At 41.7% G+C, this 18,449-nt stretch overlaps 1 protein-coding gene across 1 annotated transcript in view; it reads right to left on the bottom strand.

Annotated features, from left to right (window-relative positions):
* MED13L (mediator complex subunit 13L) overlaps positions 1–18,449 on the bottom strand; it is a 254,112-nt gene that overhangs the window by 11,295 nt on the left and 224,368 nt on the right. The window contains 11 exon segments of the mRNA XM_032471688.1: positions 252–410; positions 3,029–3,171; positions 3,357–3,580; positions 7,521–7,709; positions 8,826–9,045; positions 9,630–9,652; positions 9,654–10,057; positions 10,486–10,678; positions 12,518–12,741; positions 13,339–13,518; positions 17,178–18,115. Of these exon segments, the coding sequence (XP_032327579.1) occupies positions 252–410; positions 3,029–3,171; positions 3,357–3,580; positions 7,521–7,709; positions 8,826–9,045; positions 9,630–9,652; positions 9,654–10,057; positions 10,486–10,678; positions 12,518–12,741; positions 13,339–13,518; positions 17,178–18,115 (2,897 nt within the window).

Genomic DNA, 18,449 nt, shown 5'->3' with positions numbered 1-18,449 from the left:
ACGCGGCCCTGACGCTAAGAGCGCTCAGTCATATCCAGGACTTAGGCTCTCTCCCCAGCGATGGTCAACAAAGGTAATAAAATCATAAATCACTCCCCTTGGAAGAAACCAAATGGTTTCCATTTTTGAGTCCTAAGTACAGTCTTTTCTCATAAAGATAAAAAGGATACATTCCACACTTGTGTGTGGACTTAAGTCTGAATGCAGTGAACTGCTCTGATACCTAATTAATGAAAGTATCAGAAGTTTACCTGGCATCACTACAAAGGACCCCTGGGGTTCCATGGCAACCAGGCAGGCACTAAGGATAGAAGGAGAGTCTGCGGCAGAGATTCCACACATCCGGCACACGTCCTTGAGCCGTTTGCTGATTGTCTGTAGTGAACATTCTCCAAGGAGGATACTCCAATCTGGAATCAAATATCACAGTCACACATACTCTTTAGAAATTCATACTGATGTGAGGTTTGAGCGTTTTACCAGTTCTGCCTAGTAATTGCACTTCCAGGATCGGGCCCTAAAGGGAATACGGCTTTGCACAGGTTCCCCTCTTCGCTACAGAGAGAATGTGACTTGACATCTGTTACACTTCATTAACAAAGAAACACAGGTCTACAACTGTAGAATGAAACTACGTCCGAAATGACCTGTGACTCCAGCACAGACCCAGACAGACTCAGGCACTTCAACAAATGCCTTCTGATGGCGATGCCAGTCTGTTCCAGCCTTTCTCCTCTATCTCCAGGTCTGGTTCTTGCCCTGCCCCTATCAACACTTCTTGTTAGAAGAGGGCACGGTTGGGGCGAACCTGTACTGTTTACTGCTGTAGGTTGGCTGTTTCACAAGAGGCAAGCAGCGGAAGTGAAGTGGACCCTTCCTTAGCATGCCCGAGAACTGATGAACAGTGGGTGCGAGTAAGGTGCTCCAAATGACGTCACACTAACTGCTGACTAAAAAATCGGCACAAATTTTCTTCCTATTATTTGTTTACTGCCTCCAAACAAGGGCACTATGTCTACTCAGAGAACCGTTGAGGGTTATGTTACTCCCTGAACTGCAAAGTACTCGTCCTCTATTTTGACCCCGGCACACACAGAGCATGTCACATCCCACTGACATGTCACTCCACTGCAGGCTTCCCTACTTCCATACACTTTCTGCAAACAGGCTGCTCTCCCCTTAAAAAGCAGGTGGAAGAATAAAACGTTTCACATTTCATATGCCTAATGAGCATCAAACTGAAGTGGCTGAAATTAAAGTGGCCGGGAACATGGAGGGTGAATTTTAAAAAACCACAGAAAAATCAGATATGAGTTCTGTATTTAAAATGCTCTCAATCTTTTGATGGAGTCCTCAGTCAAACTTATACTCCAACAGATAAGAAGAGTGTGTCTCTTCTAAAAAATATTAACACAGGAAGGCAATGGCCTTAATAATCTTCCAAAACACCAAGTGACTAGACTGCTAGGCTACATTTTTATCCCCTCTTCTTCTTTTCTATTATAGTACAACTTTTCCCAAGGGTTAAGTGTGGCTCAAAGCCTTTAAGAAGTAAGATTGACTAAAAGGCATACTAGGAGAGAAGATAGGAATTCTGACAGAAATGAAATGAATCCTCTAATGTATTAGACCTCCAGGCTACTGATACAGATTCATTATAAGAATAATATTCTTTAAAAAATGAAAAGGGTAATATTTTCTATTCAGCTACAGTGTAATTCAATACTAAAAAAATTCTGTGTACAACAGATTCCTAACAAAACACTTATTTAATACATATTATATAAGACTCGTATGAACTGCTGTTAAACCCTAATAAATAACTCACTTGGGCACTTGCTACAATGCCAGGTACATCTGTATCAGGGGTTCCACAAATACCTGATAGAACTATGCACACTCTAATGCAAGGGTCAGCAAACTATGGTCTGCAGGCCACGTTCTGCCCACCACCTGTTTGTAAACAAGGTTTTATTGGAACACAGCCACACCCATTCACTGGGGCTGCTTTGACATTACAATGGCAGAGCTGAGTAGTTACAACAGTGAATGGCCAGCCTGCAAAGTCGAAAATATTTACTATCTGGCCCTTTACAAAGAAAGTTTGCCAACTCTGCCCTAATATACTTGGCATTTACAAAACTACCAAGCTAATTTGTGACATATGCTTGCTCTTGTGTAGACCTTAGAAAAAAAACTTCTCACAAATATGCATATATTGAACTTTTTATAATGTGTCATGAATTGCTAGGGCTTAAAAAAAAATAATCTAGGCCTGTTCATACTGCTCATATAAAACTGTACAAGCAGCCAGACTAGGATAATAAATGAGCTGGGCTCGATGCCAGGCAAGGCAGCTGCCAGTGGTCAGCTGGGCTGTGTTGCAGTTACAGTGCTTTGTGACTGTTAGGCGTATGATAAGGAATATAAGCAGTTGGCAGCTACACCGGGGGGTTCAACTTAAAAGAATCTGCCATCTCTTAAGTTTCCAGACTGAAGAAAATCAGACAGTGGCAATGAGAACAAAGACTGCTTCAGTTTGTAACTACTTGTCCTTGTCTGACTGACAAGGGTTCTCCTGCTGTTATGCCACCAAGACAAAAACAGACATAGAACCCATCACCGCCAACCACCCAACACAAATGAAAGACACTGAAGGCTGTTCTCACACGACTTCTACTATCATCCATTGCCTCTGACGTAGAATTTTCCAGTTAAAATGGACTGGTTCTTCTCACTGACTCAATATATACGTAAATGTTAGAAATTCTAATTTAAGTACCACTTTTATATTAATAAGACATTCTTTTCCTGTTGTATATATTGGGGTTCAATATTTAAGATTTTTTGGGGAGCGGATGATTCTGTTGCTAGTGAAAAGTCTAAAAACCACTGGTTTATCCTACACGGTTAAAAGAACCAGAATACATAATCTGCTCTATTCTTACTACCAACTTTACAACTTGCTCCCTCAGCTCGGTTAAGGACACTAGCTCAGCCCTTCTCCTTTGTTCCAGGAATTTCTCACCTTTAAGCTCCCCATGGCCAAGACGCCCAAGTCGCCCGATTACAACTCTCCAGGGTAGAGATGTCATCTGAACAATACCTATGCACCATTCCCATAACTTCTGTAGTCCAATTTTACGTGCCGACACTTTACTCCTCCGTGATCTAAAACAGAAACGGAAACGGGTTCCCCAGATCAAAGTTACCACTTAGTGAGACAAAACCAACAAAATTCCAAAGAACCCACCCACATGGTACCCACTGCATGTAGAGACAAAATTAGGACAATCCACATCTGAGAAGAGGCATAGCATCAATTTACATGCACCAAAAACACCAAGGCTCCTCACCTGTTTGGTAAAGCAATATTTACAATACAAGTTTCTAATAATTCTCCATGGAGGTCAGTGCAGGAAGCCAAAAGCCAGCGCTGGTCGTGAGACAGACAATAGCCCACAAAGAGCACGTTGTATTTCTGGCTCGCTTCACCAAACGTCTCTCCCAGCTCTGTCTGCTTGTCTTTGATTGGGGCCAATATAAAAGGAGGGGAGTAAAGCTGGATTGGGCTGGGCCGCTGAAATCAAAATCAGAATCAGTATCAACACAAAGCCACTCGACCTAACACCCGCAAGAAAACCCAGAACAGCACTGAGTGCAACCAACAGGGATAAATGACAGCAGACTGCGCCTGACCAATGCTATATATATAAATAAGAATGATACAAAAAGATTGTTTAAGGTAGGGAACCCAACCAAGCCAGTATTTCCTTATTAAAAGAAATTACTATTTTAGGAAGTAAATTGACCCAACTTCTTTAGTCATTAGGAAAGTGAATTAAAACCACAGTGAGATACTATTACACAGAAGAATGTCTGAAATAACGAAAACATCAAGTCCTGGTGAGAATACAGAGCAACTAGAACTGTCCAATGATACAGTCCCGTTGGAAAGGTGTCTGACAGCATCTGCTGAACTGAACATACACCCTGTGACCCTACAAAATGCACATACGTGTTCACAGAGGACGGGGATAAGAATGTACACAACATCAATCGTAACAGCTCCAAACAGGAAAAAGCCTAAATACCCATCAACAGTAAAGTGGATAATAAACTGACAGAGTCACACAAGACAAACACTGAACAGCAGAGAGAATTAAAAAACTACCACTACAAGCAACAGAACAGATGATTCTCAGCACTGAGTGTTAGAAGCCAGACACAAAGGACTGTAAATTACATGATTCCATCCATATAAAAATCAAAAACAGGCAAAATTATGTTGTAAGTCAGAATAGTGATTACCACTGGAGTGACTAGAAGGAACATTAGAGAGCTTTCTGGATGCTTTTTATGTTTTGTTTCTTGTGCTTGTTAAGTAATATTTTTATTTAGGGCACAAGCAATATACTTAAGACTGGCTACTTTTAAGTATGTGTATTACACTTTAATGTGTGTGTGCGCGCGCGCGCATGGGCGCGTGTGTAATTTAAGAAATCAAAGCACTAGCTGTTACCTAAAACAAATATTTTAGATAAACTGTGATGAAATTTAATTCTCATCTTTGTTTACTGCTATTATACACATTTCAATATCTAGTAAACTACAGCAGGGGTCGGCAAATTTAATTAAAGGACCAGATAGTAAATACTTCAGGCTTTATGAGTCTTTGTCATATAATCTTCTCTTTTTAAAACTGTAATAATCATTCTTACCTAGCTGGTCCCACAAATACAGGCCGCAGGCCGGATTTAGCCTGCAGAGTTGCCAACCCCTGAAATACACAGCATGAGAAATAGTAATAATGGAATTAAAGAATTTTAAAGCTAAGAGAGACCTTGGAAATATTTTAATCCAGTTCTTTCATTTTAGAGATACAAAGATACTTAATGATTTGCTCAAGTTTCAAAGTTAACTTCATCACTCATACATTCACTCTCCATAGACCCAGAAATTCCACTTCCTAGGTATTTACCAAGAAAACTGAAAACATATATCCACACAAACATTCATAAATAAAAGTTTAGAGCGCCATTATCCACAATAGCCAAAAAGTGGAAAAACCTGTATGTCTACCCACTAATACATGGATAAACAAGATGTGGTCTATCCATACAGTGAAATATTATTTAGCCACAAAAAGAAAGAAAGTACTGATACATGCTATGATGTGAATGAACCCTGAAAACACTATGTTAAGCGAAAGAAGCCAGAGATAAAAGCTTACCTATTGTACGATTCCATTTATATAAAATGTCCAGAACAGGCAACCCCCCAGAGACAGAAAGCAGAGAGTGGTTGTCAGGAATTAAAGGGAGGAAAAAATGATTGACTGCTAACAGGTACAGAGTTTCTTTCTGGATTGATGAAATGTTCTAAAATTAGATAGTGGTGACAGTTGTACAACTCTGTGAATAAACTGAAAACCACTGAACTATACGAGTAAAAGGATTAATTTTATGCTTTGTGAATTACATCTCAGTGAAGCTTAAGGAAAAAAAAAGAGTCCAGATGAGGTTACCTTAAAATTGTGTGTAAAACAAAATGTTAAATGTCAAATATTTTAGAAGAAATAGACAGCTTTTGATACATCACGCACTAGGTAAAACATCATTCCCAAACTCTGTTCTATGAACAACAAAGGTGATACCAGCAATAGGACTTTTCTTCTAAAATTTGCATGACAAATACTGAAATACACCCTTTCTTATGTGAAATGTGCTTGCAGGAGACTATGCCATCGCAGAGAATGAGAATTCCCGGAGTCAGGGGCCTGGTGTTTTGTTCACTGTTGCACCATCAGCACCAAAAACAGCACCTGGCACCCAGCAGACACTCAGCTCTATTTACTGAATGAAAATGCAAAACTTCAGCTTCAGACTGAGGGAGAGGCAGTATTTAGCAATGCGCCATTACCTTAATGCAAATAAAAATTTATAAACCTCAATAAATATTCATAACATTTGGTTCTTTTGTTTTTAATAAAATCAAATGATAGATTTCTCTCTTCCTGTCCCAAAACAAAAGAAAAAAAGCATAGTTTTGCAATTTATTTTAATCCAAGTCCCACTTTATCTCATGAACTCTCATAGTATTCTGCCAGTATGTTATAATCTTTAAAAATGTTACATAACACCTTGGGCTATCGTAATGCAGGTAGTCAGCCTTTCTTTTCTAGGAAAATGCACACTATTACCAGTTATCATTTGAAATTGTGATAATTTCTTACTATAAGCATAAGGAATGATTGCATCTGCATTGCAGAATAACCACAAGAAGTACATAAGTAAAAGATTCAAAGTTTATAAAGGCACAAACTCATAATTTCTAGGCACAAATGAACAAGTAGAAACATATTTTGATTCTAGAAAAACCTAGTAGTAGATAAAAGAGATGAACTGCTTACAAAAACAATATGGGAGGGAGGGTAGAGCTCAGTGGTAGAGAGCATGCTTAGCCTGCACGAGTTCCTGGGTTCAATCCCCAGTGCCTCCTCCAAAAATACTTATAAATAAATGAATAAACAAACAAACCTAGTTACCTCCTGCCCCCCCAAAAAACCCCAGAAATAAACAATGCAAACTCAAAAGAATAAACTAACCTAAAATTGCCAAAGACAGAAATTTTCTGTACGCCCAGAATGAATGTAAAGTTGTCAGCTAAGTAGCTCCCTCTCTCGGGGCCAAGCTGACCTGACCCACGTTACAACAAATGCAGTATTAAGTAGTGCATCACTTTTTTTCACTTATAAGCATTTCATAGTTTCCCAGAAAAATTTACATTATTAACTAAAATTAGCAGTTTTTTGTGTTTTTAAGTTTCTCTTATGGTGAGGAGGTGTTTGCTGGCCTTTATTAATAGGTTTCATGCAAAAGTTGTGGGAACTGAGTTTAGAAGGCTTTGAAAATTCTAAACATTGCCCTGTACATCTGTCTTCAGGATAAGGCGATTGGCAAAAGCAACAGTGTACGACTTCTGATTTGGTGTTTTAAAATTCCGCTTGAGGTACACAGCTGTGGGGAGTAGGTGTGTGAAGATGGAGCGATTCATTTACATTCAGCAGCACCAGGACAAGCAGAGGAGAAAGCAACTCCCTGTTAGAACGCGCGTCAGAGGACGGGGGGCCCAGGCAGAGCAAGCGCACCTGCAGCGGCCGCTCCTGGCGGGGGGGGGGGGGGGGGGGGGGGGAGGCTGGGCAAGTGGAGGGCGACTAGGACGGAGATTCGCTTCAAGGGGCAAAGAATAAAACAAATGTAGGCAAGTCGAGCATTGTAAGTACAAGGGGTAAGGGTATTATTGCCTTAGGTTCTACCTCAAAAAATAGCCAGAGTGTGCCTCTTTTCTCAAAACATTATTCAAGTGCATAGAGGTTGCTCCTCTATTTTAACTTAAGGATTAAAGCAAGCTGCCGCTCTCATGTGAAGGTATGAGGCCACCAAGCAGCCACCTCTCCCGGCGTGCATCCTTAGTGTGACAGTACTCTCTCTGAAAACTTCTGCTTTGCTGCAACCTACCTCCGGGTTCTTGAGGGTCATCTCGATGCTGGCGGCAGGCCCAAACCCGGTGAGGGACTTAATGTGGATCTGTGTAGGCAGAGGCCGCCTGCACCGGCAGTACACTGAAAACGCCATGGACTTCAAGTATTGAATGTAGAAAACTTGCTCATCCTTCATTGTCTGCAGCATGTACTGGCAAGGCACAATCTACAGACACAAATACAAACACCACTCGAAACAGATCTAATATGCTAACAGGAAAGTTGGGAAATGAAATGGCATGAATTCTTTACTTGCATGGGGAAGGGAACTGTAGTCTTAAAATACAGAAATGCCAAACATAATATAATTCCCCTTAACTGCTTTCAGTGACAGAGTCCTATATTCCAAATGTACACCAGCAATTTAAGAAGAGGTGCCCCTTTGCCGGTCAAGTCACACTGTTGCTTAGAAATTACCCTGTTCCCATTTTAGGGATAAATTCTCAATTTATCGTTGCTATGCCCTGAAATTTAAAGACTTGCTTTTTAATATATTTCTCATTTTTATAATGTATACACATAGTATACATAGAATCTTTGGAATTACTGTCTAATCATTTGAGACAAACTTTAAATCAATAAAAAAACTATCAACAACCTATACTGGTAACTTTAATTTCAATCTTTTGATTCTGTAAGATGGCTTTAATTAAAGTGACAGTAAAACAAAATCCAAACATTCAAGAATATAATTTTTTACCTATTAATTATAAATTAAAAAAAATTACTACACTATAAAGCTGATGAGGGTTCAGTGACAATGGATATGCTCACTCACTGCTGAAGGAAATGTAAGTAGCTATAGCCTTTTGCAAAAGGAATGTGACATTAGTTATCACTATCTTTATCTAAGAATTCACTTTAAGAAATGACCTGAAATGTGAAAAGAGATTATTCATAAAGATGTTATTACGGTTGTATTTATAATAGCGAAAAGGTAGAAAAAAGTAATCATACCTCACTGTGCAGGAACGGTTAAACATGGGAAAATACACAGTAAGTAAGTACGCTGCTTGTGAGAACTTTAAGTAACATGGAAAAGTGTTCTGAATGACTTTAAATACAAAAATACTACAAGTTACATTAAAACTATGATCTCAACTGTGTAAACAAACACAGAAAAAAGGCTAGAAAAGCATCAAAATGTTAATAATGGCTGACTCTAAAATATAGAATAATTTTTTCTATTCTGTATACTTCCAATTTATGAAAAAATCATGAACTTGTATTTACTTTCATAAAAACAACAACAATAAAGTAAAAAAAACTTGCAAACAGTTACCTGGAGAATGAAAGAATTTCTCATATGCTCAGGTAAATTATCCAGCATTTCTGTGTAGCAGCGCATCAAACTCAACAGCCAGAAGTTTCCGGAAGTGGAGTCTTCCTCTGCGGTGTAAGTGAAGGGGTCCACCATGTAGATGACCACAGCTGGAGGGTAGGCCTGGCCGTCTGCGGAGTCAGGCTCGGTGGGGATTCCTATCCTCTCCCTTTCTGTGACACTGCAGAGAGAGTCCCTCGTAAGACACTTACACAAAATAAACCCATTCCAGAGCACACTGACTCCCTGGACAATGATTACAGATTAAATGGAACAATAATATGCAGCAAAATGAAGGCAAACCAAACCAGCTGGCACCAAGATCGACGGAAAACGACGATATGCTCCTCCAACATGGGGGATGGCTTTTCCAGCTGTCTTTCCCCCTGTGGCTAGATTCTACAAAGATGCTTTATAATACTGTTGTGTTAACAGCAAGAGTTTACTGTTACTATCCATATATTATATTTAATATAATATTAATAGTAATTAATATAAACTTACTAAGTATATTAATTAGTAAGTATACTGATAGTCCTATTATACTAGGAATAGTTTTAGGCTAAAAAGTTTAATAATACTAAGTTTCTAAGAAGTCTCAAAGTTCTAAGTTACAGACTGACAGCTGTTACTTTCTCTTGGGAAGGAGAGAAACAGAGCCCTTTACTGGGTTTAGAGACTCGTGTGGCTGAGGGGAAGGGGGCACAGGAAGAGCAGACAGGGGTCCAAGCTGAAGGTGCTTGTCATGGACACTGAGTACCACACCTTTCCTGTCCATCCTGCGACGGGCTGAGAGGAGCTCTGCCCAGGCTCCGTGTCTCCACCACAGCCTATGTTCCCTTGTGTTCTCTCTGCAGAGCTGGCCCCGGAGCTGGGGTTCTGCCCTCCGACACTACCGCTGAATCCTGAGGAGGAGGCAGTGCTTATCTGGTTGACGACGGGAGCAGAGGCAGACGAGGAGGCCGGCGGCACAGAGGAACCAGGTGCAGAGCCGCCTGCTGCCGGGTTCGCAGCGCTGCCGCTAGAGGCGGGATTAAACGCGCTGCCAGCGGAGGGAGCTGCAGGCCCTGAACTTGAAGCTAGAGGCCCGGCGTTCCCAGGTGCAGCTTGTCCCTGCGCTGCTGCTGGTGGGGTCTGGTACTTAGGTGGTATCAACAGGCTGCTGTCGAGCTGCAGAGTGGCTAGATAAGGTGCTGAAAGAGTATGCAGAGAGGCGACGTTAGTCATGTTCTGCAGTGTCTGGCTGAGTCAGAAATTCAGAATGGCCACTTTGTAAAAAATTACGCTTCCATGCTGCGATGCTCTGATTACGACACCCAAAATGCTATCTCCGCACTTGAACATAAGCTTATATGTTCTGCAAACATAGAAGTGAGCATGGAGCTACTCATTATAAATTCTGGAGAAAAGCTTCACTTGAAAAAAAGAAAGAATATATGTGTGCGTAAAAATTAACATTTAACTACCTAGAACGCAAAAATTCGACCTAAATAAATACAGTGACGGAACACTACCATCCCCTGACACCAAAGAAGCGTAATGGTGCATCTTGACTGGGGGGCGGGGGCAGTCTGCCATTTGACTTCCCAAATTCGACTTGACCAAATAAATCCCCACTTACCTAGGTGATGGCGGCAAACTTGCGCATAAAGTTTGAGTCTGGAATGATTGTCGTTCTCCTCGCTGCCCCAGGGCTGGTTAAACCACTCACTCACAAGCTCGTCCGGCAGCTTCTGTGCAGCGGTCCTCCCCACACGCAGGATCCCATCGCGCAGCACTTTGCAGATGGGCTTGTGCTGCCCAAGCCTGCACATCTGACAGCACAAACCAGACCACTGTTACAAGAGCTGCTCCTTGTTCAGCAGCATCACTCACTATGGAGATTCTTAACCACACACGGGGAAGCATCTTCCCTGTTCTCTCAGGGCTGCCACAGACGACCAAACCATTGCAAGCTGGTCCTTTCTAGCAACTGTAATGTGCCCTGCAATTGCTGTCTCTCCAAAACCTGGACTAGCCTCTCGAAGGAAAAATAAATGTTTCTTCACTCCAGCCAATTCCTCCTACATAAGGGAAGATTGCTGAGCACTACCTGATTGCTAATGGTCAAATAAAGAATTAACCAGATTCCTGCCTACAAAGGCTGACTGAGACATATGTCCACTAAAACCTCTTAAGTAATCCGTACTCATGATTTTTCCCATAAGACGACATTAAAATTTTATGGGCCATCTGTTACGCTGTTACAGAGATTTGGAGATCACTAATAGCAGAGGCCACTGAAGCAGTAGATATGCTGATCACTTCTTAAAAGTAAGTAGTTTTCTTTAGCACAATGAGATTCTGTTATTAACCTCCAGGACATCAAATGGGTGCTTACGGCAGAGAATTAGCAATACACACCTGCAGAAAGTAAGCTACTTAACTACTTACTGACCAGCAGAAGAGGTCATACTAATGTGGAAGAACGGAAGGCTTAAAACCTCTATAAAATGCTCTAGTGCACACTCACCTGAAGCAGATATGCATTACTGCCAAATGAGCAATCCTAATAAAGTCATTAAGATCTAAAGCAATCCTGCAATCCTTTTTTGTTTTGTAACTTATGTTGAAAGCTTCATTCAAGAGAATGGCCAACTTTAAAACTGCTTTGACAAGTTTTCTGTCAGGGTAATCATGATTTAATATTATTAACACATTCATGGACCAGGCACTGTTCAGAAATTACTGTATCCAAGAGTCTCCTTTAGTGGTTTAATTAACACCATCATCTGACACATTGGCATCTTCTCACTTCTTTGTAGCAACACATAAGTTCACAACTTCATGTGTACTCACACACACAGTGATGTTCTATTATGAAATATTTTTGAAATTTAACTTGGCATCTGATTAACAAACACTTTCATATGCTTATAACATGCCTATCACAGTTCTAAATACTTTATAAATACTAATTTCACTGAATCTTGTCAAATAAAAGATACCGTAAGCATAAGGTACAAAAAACTTAGTGTATCTGTACTTTAGCAAAAGATATGTGGCACCTGCTCTTAGACAGGCATGATTCTAATTTTTCAAAAGTAACAGGAATTTATGTACTGAATATATAAAATTATCTAAATGGCTTTTAGACATTGTTAGACATTATCAGTATGTATCAAAATTTTACTATTACAATGAATGCAGTGTCAAATATAACATGAGAGACATGATTCATTAAATGTCTTTTGATTCAGAAACTGTCAAGCTAAACATTTTTATACTGTTTTCAGGAACTGCTCCCCGCCCCCTCAAGAGATGTGCTTTCTTTTTGTAAAGTTCATCTTCTGAACAATCACTATCCCCTGATGAGCAATACTTTTAAACTCAAGCACATAAATGGGGAAAAAAACAGCTGATGGGATTTTAAGATGTATGTGGTAAAGCTGGTAGAGGGAATCTTTTAAATCTAATGAAATATAAAGCTAAGATGAGAAAGCAATGTACTTCTACAGACACATGCCAATTTAATTCTTTTCTTCATCCTCCAACTATTTGCAAATGTTCTCTGAGACCTCCTTTGAAGATATTTGTTCTTTAAAATTTAGTCATAAAAACGAGAAACCATCTGAATACTCGTATGATAAAAACAATCTTCCTATCCTTCTCACCTCGTATACAGCACTCAAGTCCCTGAAAAATGTTTTGGCTCCTTCGAGCAAGGCCTCATTTTCTGGACACACCACAATATAGGCAACATCACGGTGGCCTCCATATGGGTCCAACAACAGCCTCTCCCAAAACGGCAAGGAGAACGGCGAGATGGTGAGGAAGTCCTTGTCGTAGCCGACCAGCAGGGTGGGGATGGGCAACGGCTCAGGGGATTCTTCTGAACCTGAAACAAAACTGCAGTTTAGGAAGCTGCTCAAAAGGCTGTCTCCCACAACCTGGACAGTGTGGAGTTTCCTGGTGCATTAGTCTTAATTATGGCATCAGAAATTTTATTGTAGGTTGACGTGACACTTTTCTTTAAATCCTCTGATTAAATGGCCTCTGATGAAGAAACTTAATTAAATGAGTCAGAACGTGCTTATAAAGGTTCAACAAAATCAGAGGGCAGACTAGAGTAAGTTAAAGTTAGTTTTCCAAACAGTACTATGTCCTTTTTTTAAGATCAGCATTATAATCCTAACTATGAAGAAGCTGACAGAACTGATTCAGAAGTTCATCCAGACAAAAACGCAGTGAGGACTGGAAGGGCGAGGAGACTCTAACGATGACTCTATTTAGGGATTGTTTGTGACCGTGACTGTGCCAAGGATGTTTAGAAACCTTATCTCCAAAACTGACTATCAGAAAACAGAGATTATAAAACTTAATAGTCATGAGGAAAAAGATGCTGTTTTGTCAGGGAAGCAAGGACTTGACAGTAACTAAGCTGCTTTTCATGAACAAAAAACCGGAAGGAATTTTAACAGGGAAAAGATACTACCATAGGTTCCCCGTCCTGCCATTTTGTGGAACTGCTGCCAGGTGAGTGGCCCCTGTACATGCTGGATGTTCTCCCAGGTCCTGCCCGTGCGCTTCTTCTGGATGGCGTCCTGGAGAAAGGGCTGCAGGGACAACAGCATACGGACCACATCTTGGGAGGAGAGCATGCTGATGTCCAGCACTGGAAGAAGAGAAATGAAATGAAAAGGACCAGAAATCATAAAGGGGGCTGGCATTCCCCTCTTTCCTGCCGTCATTTTGGACCACAGTTATAGTCCATGACAAAGACATCACTGACAGCAGAGTCTATTTATAGTAGATTCTAAAATACTTGACTTAGGCATCAAGAGGGAAGATATTCTTCTCCTAAAGTGGAGAAAATATAAGTTCTTACTGGAAGTAATAAAAGAAGTTAACTATTGGATTGCCTAAAAGTGGAAAGGTAGATAGGTCTGAGTTTTGGGAACCATACAAACCTGTTTCCAAAGTTGCTAATAAGAAAAGAGAGCTGTAAAAATTTCTTAATTATTGTTTCTTACTTTAAGTTTGTTAATTTGTTTATTTACAAATATCAGTGTTCTGATTATATGACGAAAAGGAACTTAATGGAAACTTTAAAAAACTTTCAAAAATGCTCTTAATGGAAAATATTTTCACAAAATACAAGATGCATAAAGAGAGAGACAACCTTCTGCACAGGCAGAAGCCCATGAAAACACGGCAGAGGCAACATCTGTACAGAGAGGAAGGTAGGGGATTCGTCGTTTCAGAACATATATTCTTCCTGCTAGCAGGAGGGGCCCTCACTCTAGAATCTGAAGAGTCTGAAACTCTACCCTAAACTGCACATGCATGCACGAACATATGTGTATTTCTCCCCGGGGAGAAAGTCCATAGTCCTCATCAAATTCTCAAAAAGATCTGAAGAAGGATCTAATTAGGTAGGAGGCGATCAGCTATGAATCTGCACAGCTAGCTTCCTAAAGACCTTTCCTTCCTCTTACTTTTCTAGCTGATTAGGAAAGGGGCACGGATGGAAATCTATGACTTATCTACCAACTAAATCTGAAACATACGGGGCTCAAGGGGGCTCAGATGAGTCCCTAAATTAAACGCAGGTTGCAAATTGATGGCCCACAGAGGTTTTGTTTTTAATTTGGAATGTACCTCTCCAGGAAATTTCATATACAAATCTGAATTTCCAGCTTCTCTTGAAAAACTGGAAGGCTGCCTGACAACCCTGGGGCCGAGAGCATACTCCTGCGCGAACACCGCCTGCTGGAGCCGAGGAGCAGCTGCCGCCTTCAGACAGTTCTGGACGGCGCCCGCTCCGCAGCCTGCCTGAGACTGAAGCAGCATTAATCGCCTCCATCTTCAAGCCTGTGCTTCTTGTTTCGTTACAGTAAAGAAAAAAGTAAAGCACTTCTCGTACCTATGGCTCTAACAAAAGTAGGAAAATGACAGACCAAGAGAACCACAGGTTAGAGAAAAATAAAAGCACACATAATTCTTTGTGAACTCTATTCTTGTGCATACAAAACAAAGTATGTTGCTAAAGGACACAATTTAGGACATAGCTCTTCGCAAACCTGGCTCTGCACATTATTCATTTACGTGATGTGTACTTTTACGAATTTGAATTTGGTATCCCTAGCTCCCCTGCAATAAAATGTGCTATTCCTCATATCCAAAGATGGCACTACTGAGCCACCCACACAATCTGTTTTTGTCTCTGAAGGCCACTATCTAGTAAAAGGAACCACCTGAGATAATCACCCACAATTCTTCAGGGGAAAGACAGCACTTTCTTTAATTCATAAATTCAAGCAGCAGACTAATTAAAGGCCTGCTAAGCATAAGGCACTGAGCTCAAACTCAAGCAGTTATAAAAATGAATACGCCCTTGATATCCTTCCTCAAGAGCCTCCACCTCTAAGAAGCTTCCCCGCCTGGCCTCTGCAGAGAACACTGCTACTCCCTGCTCCACTGACCCCTGTCCTCTGGACATACTTTTAGTATTCCAGATTCCAAACTACGTGTATTTAAGAAGCTTATGGACCCTTCCCCTCTGCAGCACTGAGGACTATTCAAAAGCAGGGTCCATGTTTCACTCATGGAACCCCTCCAGCCTGGCCTCTGTGCCCACCGTTCCACAGAAACAGCTCTCACTATGGTCAGAAGACGTGCTTAATCCTTATCTTAAAAGCTCGGCTGCCTCTGAAGGCCTGATGACCACTCTCTCTTTCGTGAAACCTGGTTACATCGCAGAACTCACCAAGCCCTGTTCCAGGCCCTCCTCCTGCTCTGTGCTTTCTCCTTGCTCAGCGAGCTCTCCTCCTCCTCAGTGCCCCTGACCTGAGATACTGTCCGCATGCCGTCTACTCCTTTTCCCTGAGCCCCAGGCTGTGAAGTCCTAAGTGTCGACCTGACGCCTCTACCTGGATGTCTCAAAAGAGATCTTTAAAACTTCCAAAACTCAATTTATGGCCTTTCTCCCCAGACCTGGTCTTCCTCTAATACGCTTATCTTTGAATGACACCACTGTCGGTCCAGGTATGCAAATCACAAACTGGGACTCTTCCTTAATATCTGGCTCTCCCTGATTCCCAGACTTCAACTCATTACCAAGTCCTGCAGTAATACTGCCCAAACATCTCTTAAATGTTTCCACTTCTTTTCCATCGTCTTTGCTCAGACACTAAGCCAGCCTGTTGCTTCTTATTTCGTCTACTGCAACACCTTCTGTCTCCTCAAGTCCATTCCTGCCATTTTCTAATCCACAGCCCACATTATGGTCAGAGTACATTTTCTTCTTTTTTAACTACACAAAGCTGATGTCAGCCTCTTCAGAAAACCCATCAATGACCTACATGAGGAAGACCCCATCCTCAGCATGTCTCAAAAGGCTCTTCACAGCCTAGTCTTGCTGGCCTCTAAGCCTCTGTGAGCTCTCTGAAGGGCCTGTGCTCTACATAATTCTGGGCCTTCACACTTTCCACTCCTGCATGGGACACAGTTCTTCATGACCCTCCCCCCTTTCCCAGTTAACCTGCACTCACTGTTGCAATCTCAACGTTATTACTTCTTCAGAGTGTCCCTTTACCTCCAGCCTAGGGTGGCCCTCCTACTCCATGGTTTCATCACTTATAATGGTTTGTAATAATATGCTTATTTGTGTAATTTTTGATTCATATCCATTTTCCATAATAGATTAGAAAGTCCCTGAGGGCTGGTACCTTGTCTCTTTCAGTCACTATTTTATTCCCCAGGATACCTCACGGCACAGATAGCGAATGAGTAAGGAAAGGGAAGCTTGGCACTCTTATAGCTCAAGTTTTTAAGACAGTGACATGCCCCAGTAACCACAGCACAAAGTAAAATGTGATCAGTTACCAGAGACACAAAATACTGGGAAACCAGAGGAAGGAGAAAATACTCTGTAAATGGGCAGAAGGCACCATGGGAGAAGCATCACGGAAACTTGACCCAGAAGAACGGGCAGGCTTGAACGTGAAAAGGTGTGCAAAGTATCAGTTTGCATATTCTAGGTGACCTGATACTCAGCAGTCACAGGCTTCCAGTATGAGCTGCTTATGTGAATTAATAATACAAGAGAAAATTTTCATAAAATAATTAGTCTTCTCCAAAGATGTTTCAATATGAAACATTTCCCCATCCTTAAATTTAGGGTGATAACAAGATGGCTCTTAGTTTAGCTCTGTCTTTTTTTTAAAGAAATGAAATTTAAAATTTTGTCATGTTACAAAGCAAAGAAAGTCTGCAAGTTATCCTTGCACCATGATAACTTTCAAAGTACATCCTGCCTTCTGGGAAACCTACCGTTGCTATGAGGCCAGGAGTGCACAGTGGCACTTCTCACCAGAGCTTCATCCACTTTGCCGCCTGTGGGATTATCCACGTACTGCCGGCCCTGCTCCAAGGCATTAAAGCATTCCGTCCAGTAATCATTATTATCTGCTTGCACCCGGTCGTAACTCCAGCTCATGCAGGGAAGAGTTTGGCGATTGTTAGAGGAAATGTAGTCCAGGAAGCTCAGTGAAGCAAAAGGTTGTGTATGCTGATTCTGCAGGAGGAGGAGAAGGCTTATTGGTGGCTCCTGGGATTTTCTGGCTCCTTCCATCTGAGGAAGGAAGGTGGTCTGACACATCATTAAGCGCCTCTCCGCAGCCTGACCAATGTCAGAATTCTTCCCAAAAATATCCAACTCATCTTCCAGGAAAAGTCCCGAATTGTAGCCAAGTTTGCGATTCATGATCGCACTAAACCCACAGGTACAGCGGTACTGGTCCTCGTTGGAAGAATCAGGGATGTAAAGCCCGACATCCGCCCCTTTGATGTTCATGTTGCAGGCGCAGATGCAACAGCTGTCAAAGTTTCTGTCTTTAAAGATATTCATCACAGAATCGGAGAGAATCAGGGTGACATAGAGACTGTGGGCTTCAGGGATTGGCTGCATGGTGGCAGGCTCCACAGAGTTAAGGGGCCGTGTGGTAGAAGGGGTAGAGGCTGGTGACCCCTGATCGGTGCTGTCATATTTAACAGACCCTTGACCACTGGCAGTGCCCCCACCTCTGGGAGTTCTTGGGGTCCTGGGGGTCCGTGGTGTGGGGACAGAGAAGCGAGGGGTTGCTGGAGATGGCAGAACTCCTGCTCCGCTGTTGCTGGCTGGGGCAGCACTGTTCAGTGTCACCGGGGTGTTCATCTGTGGTGTGTTCAGATAGTCTGGATCAGCTAGGCTCCCGACACTAGGCACGTTACTGCAACAGACAGACGGCACCAAGTGAGACCAGGCAGCAGGACACAGGTGCTGGCAAACACACAAAATCACCCAAACCTGACCGGTGCATTTCTTATTTATGCTTGCTGTCACTGGCATATTCAGTTTTCTCTTAAAAAAAAGATGAAAAGTGGTCATTGCAGTGTGTGGAAAATCAAGAAGCCAGCTATGAAGAGGAACTCACTACAGCAATGTCCCTCTGCTTATTCCACATTTAAGCAACTCTCAATCTTTTGAGGGAAGTTTTACTATTTTTACAAGAAAATATGACTCTGGGTTTGGACACTGTAAGTTTGAAAACCTGTAACTACTAA

This window comes from Camelus ferus, chromosome 32, assembly GCF_009834535.1.
Source record: "Camelus ferus isolate YT-003-E chromosome 32, BCGSAC_Cfer_1.0, whole genome shotgun sequence".
NCBI classification, from domain to species: Eukaryota; Metazoa; Chordata; class Mammalia; order Artiodactyla; family Camelidae; genus Camelus; species Camelus ferus.
The sequence above is the reverse complement of the archived record's forward strand: the minus strand, read 5'-3'. Positions and strand labels throughout refer to the sequence as shown.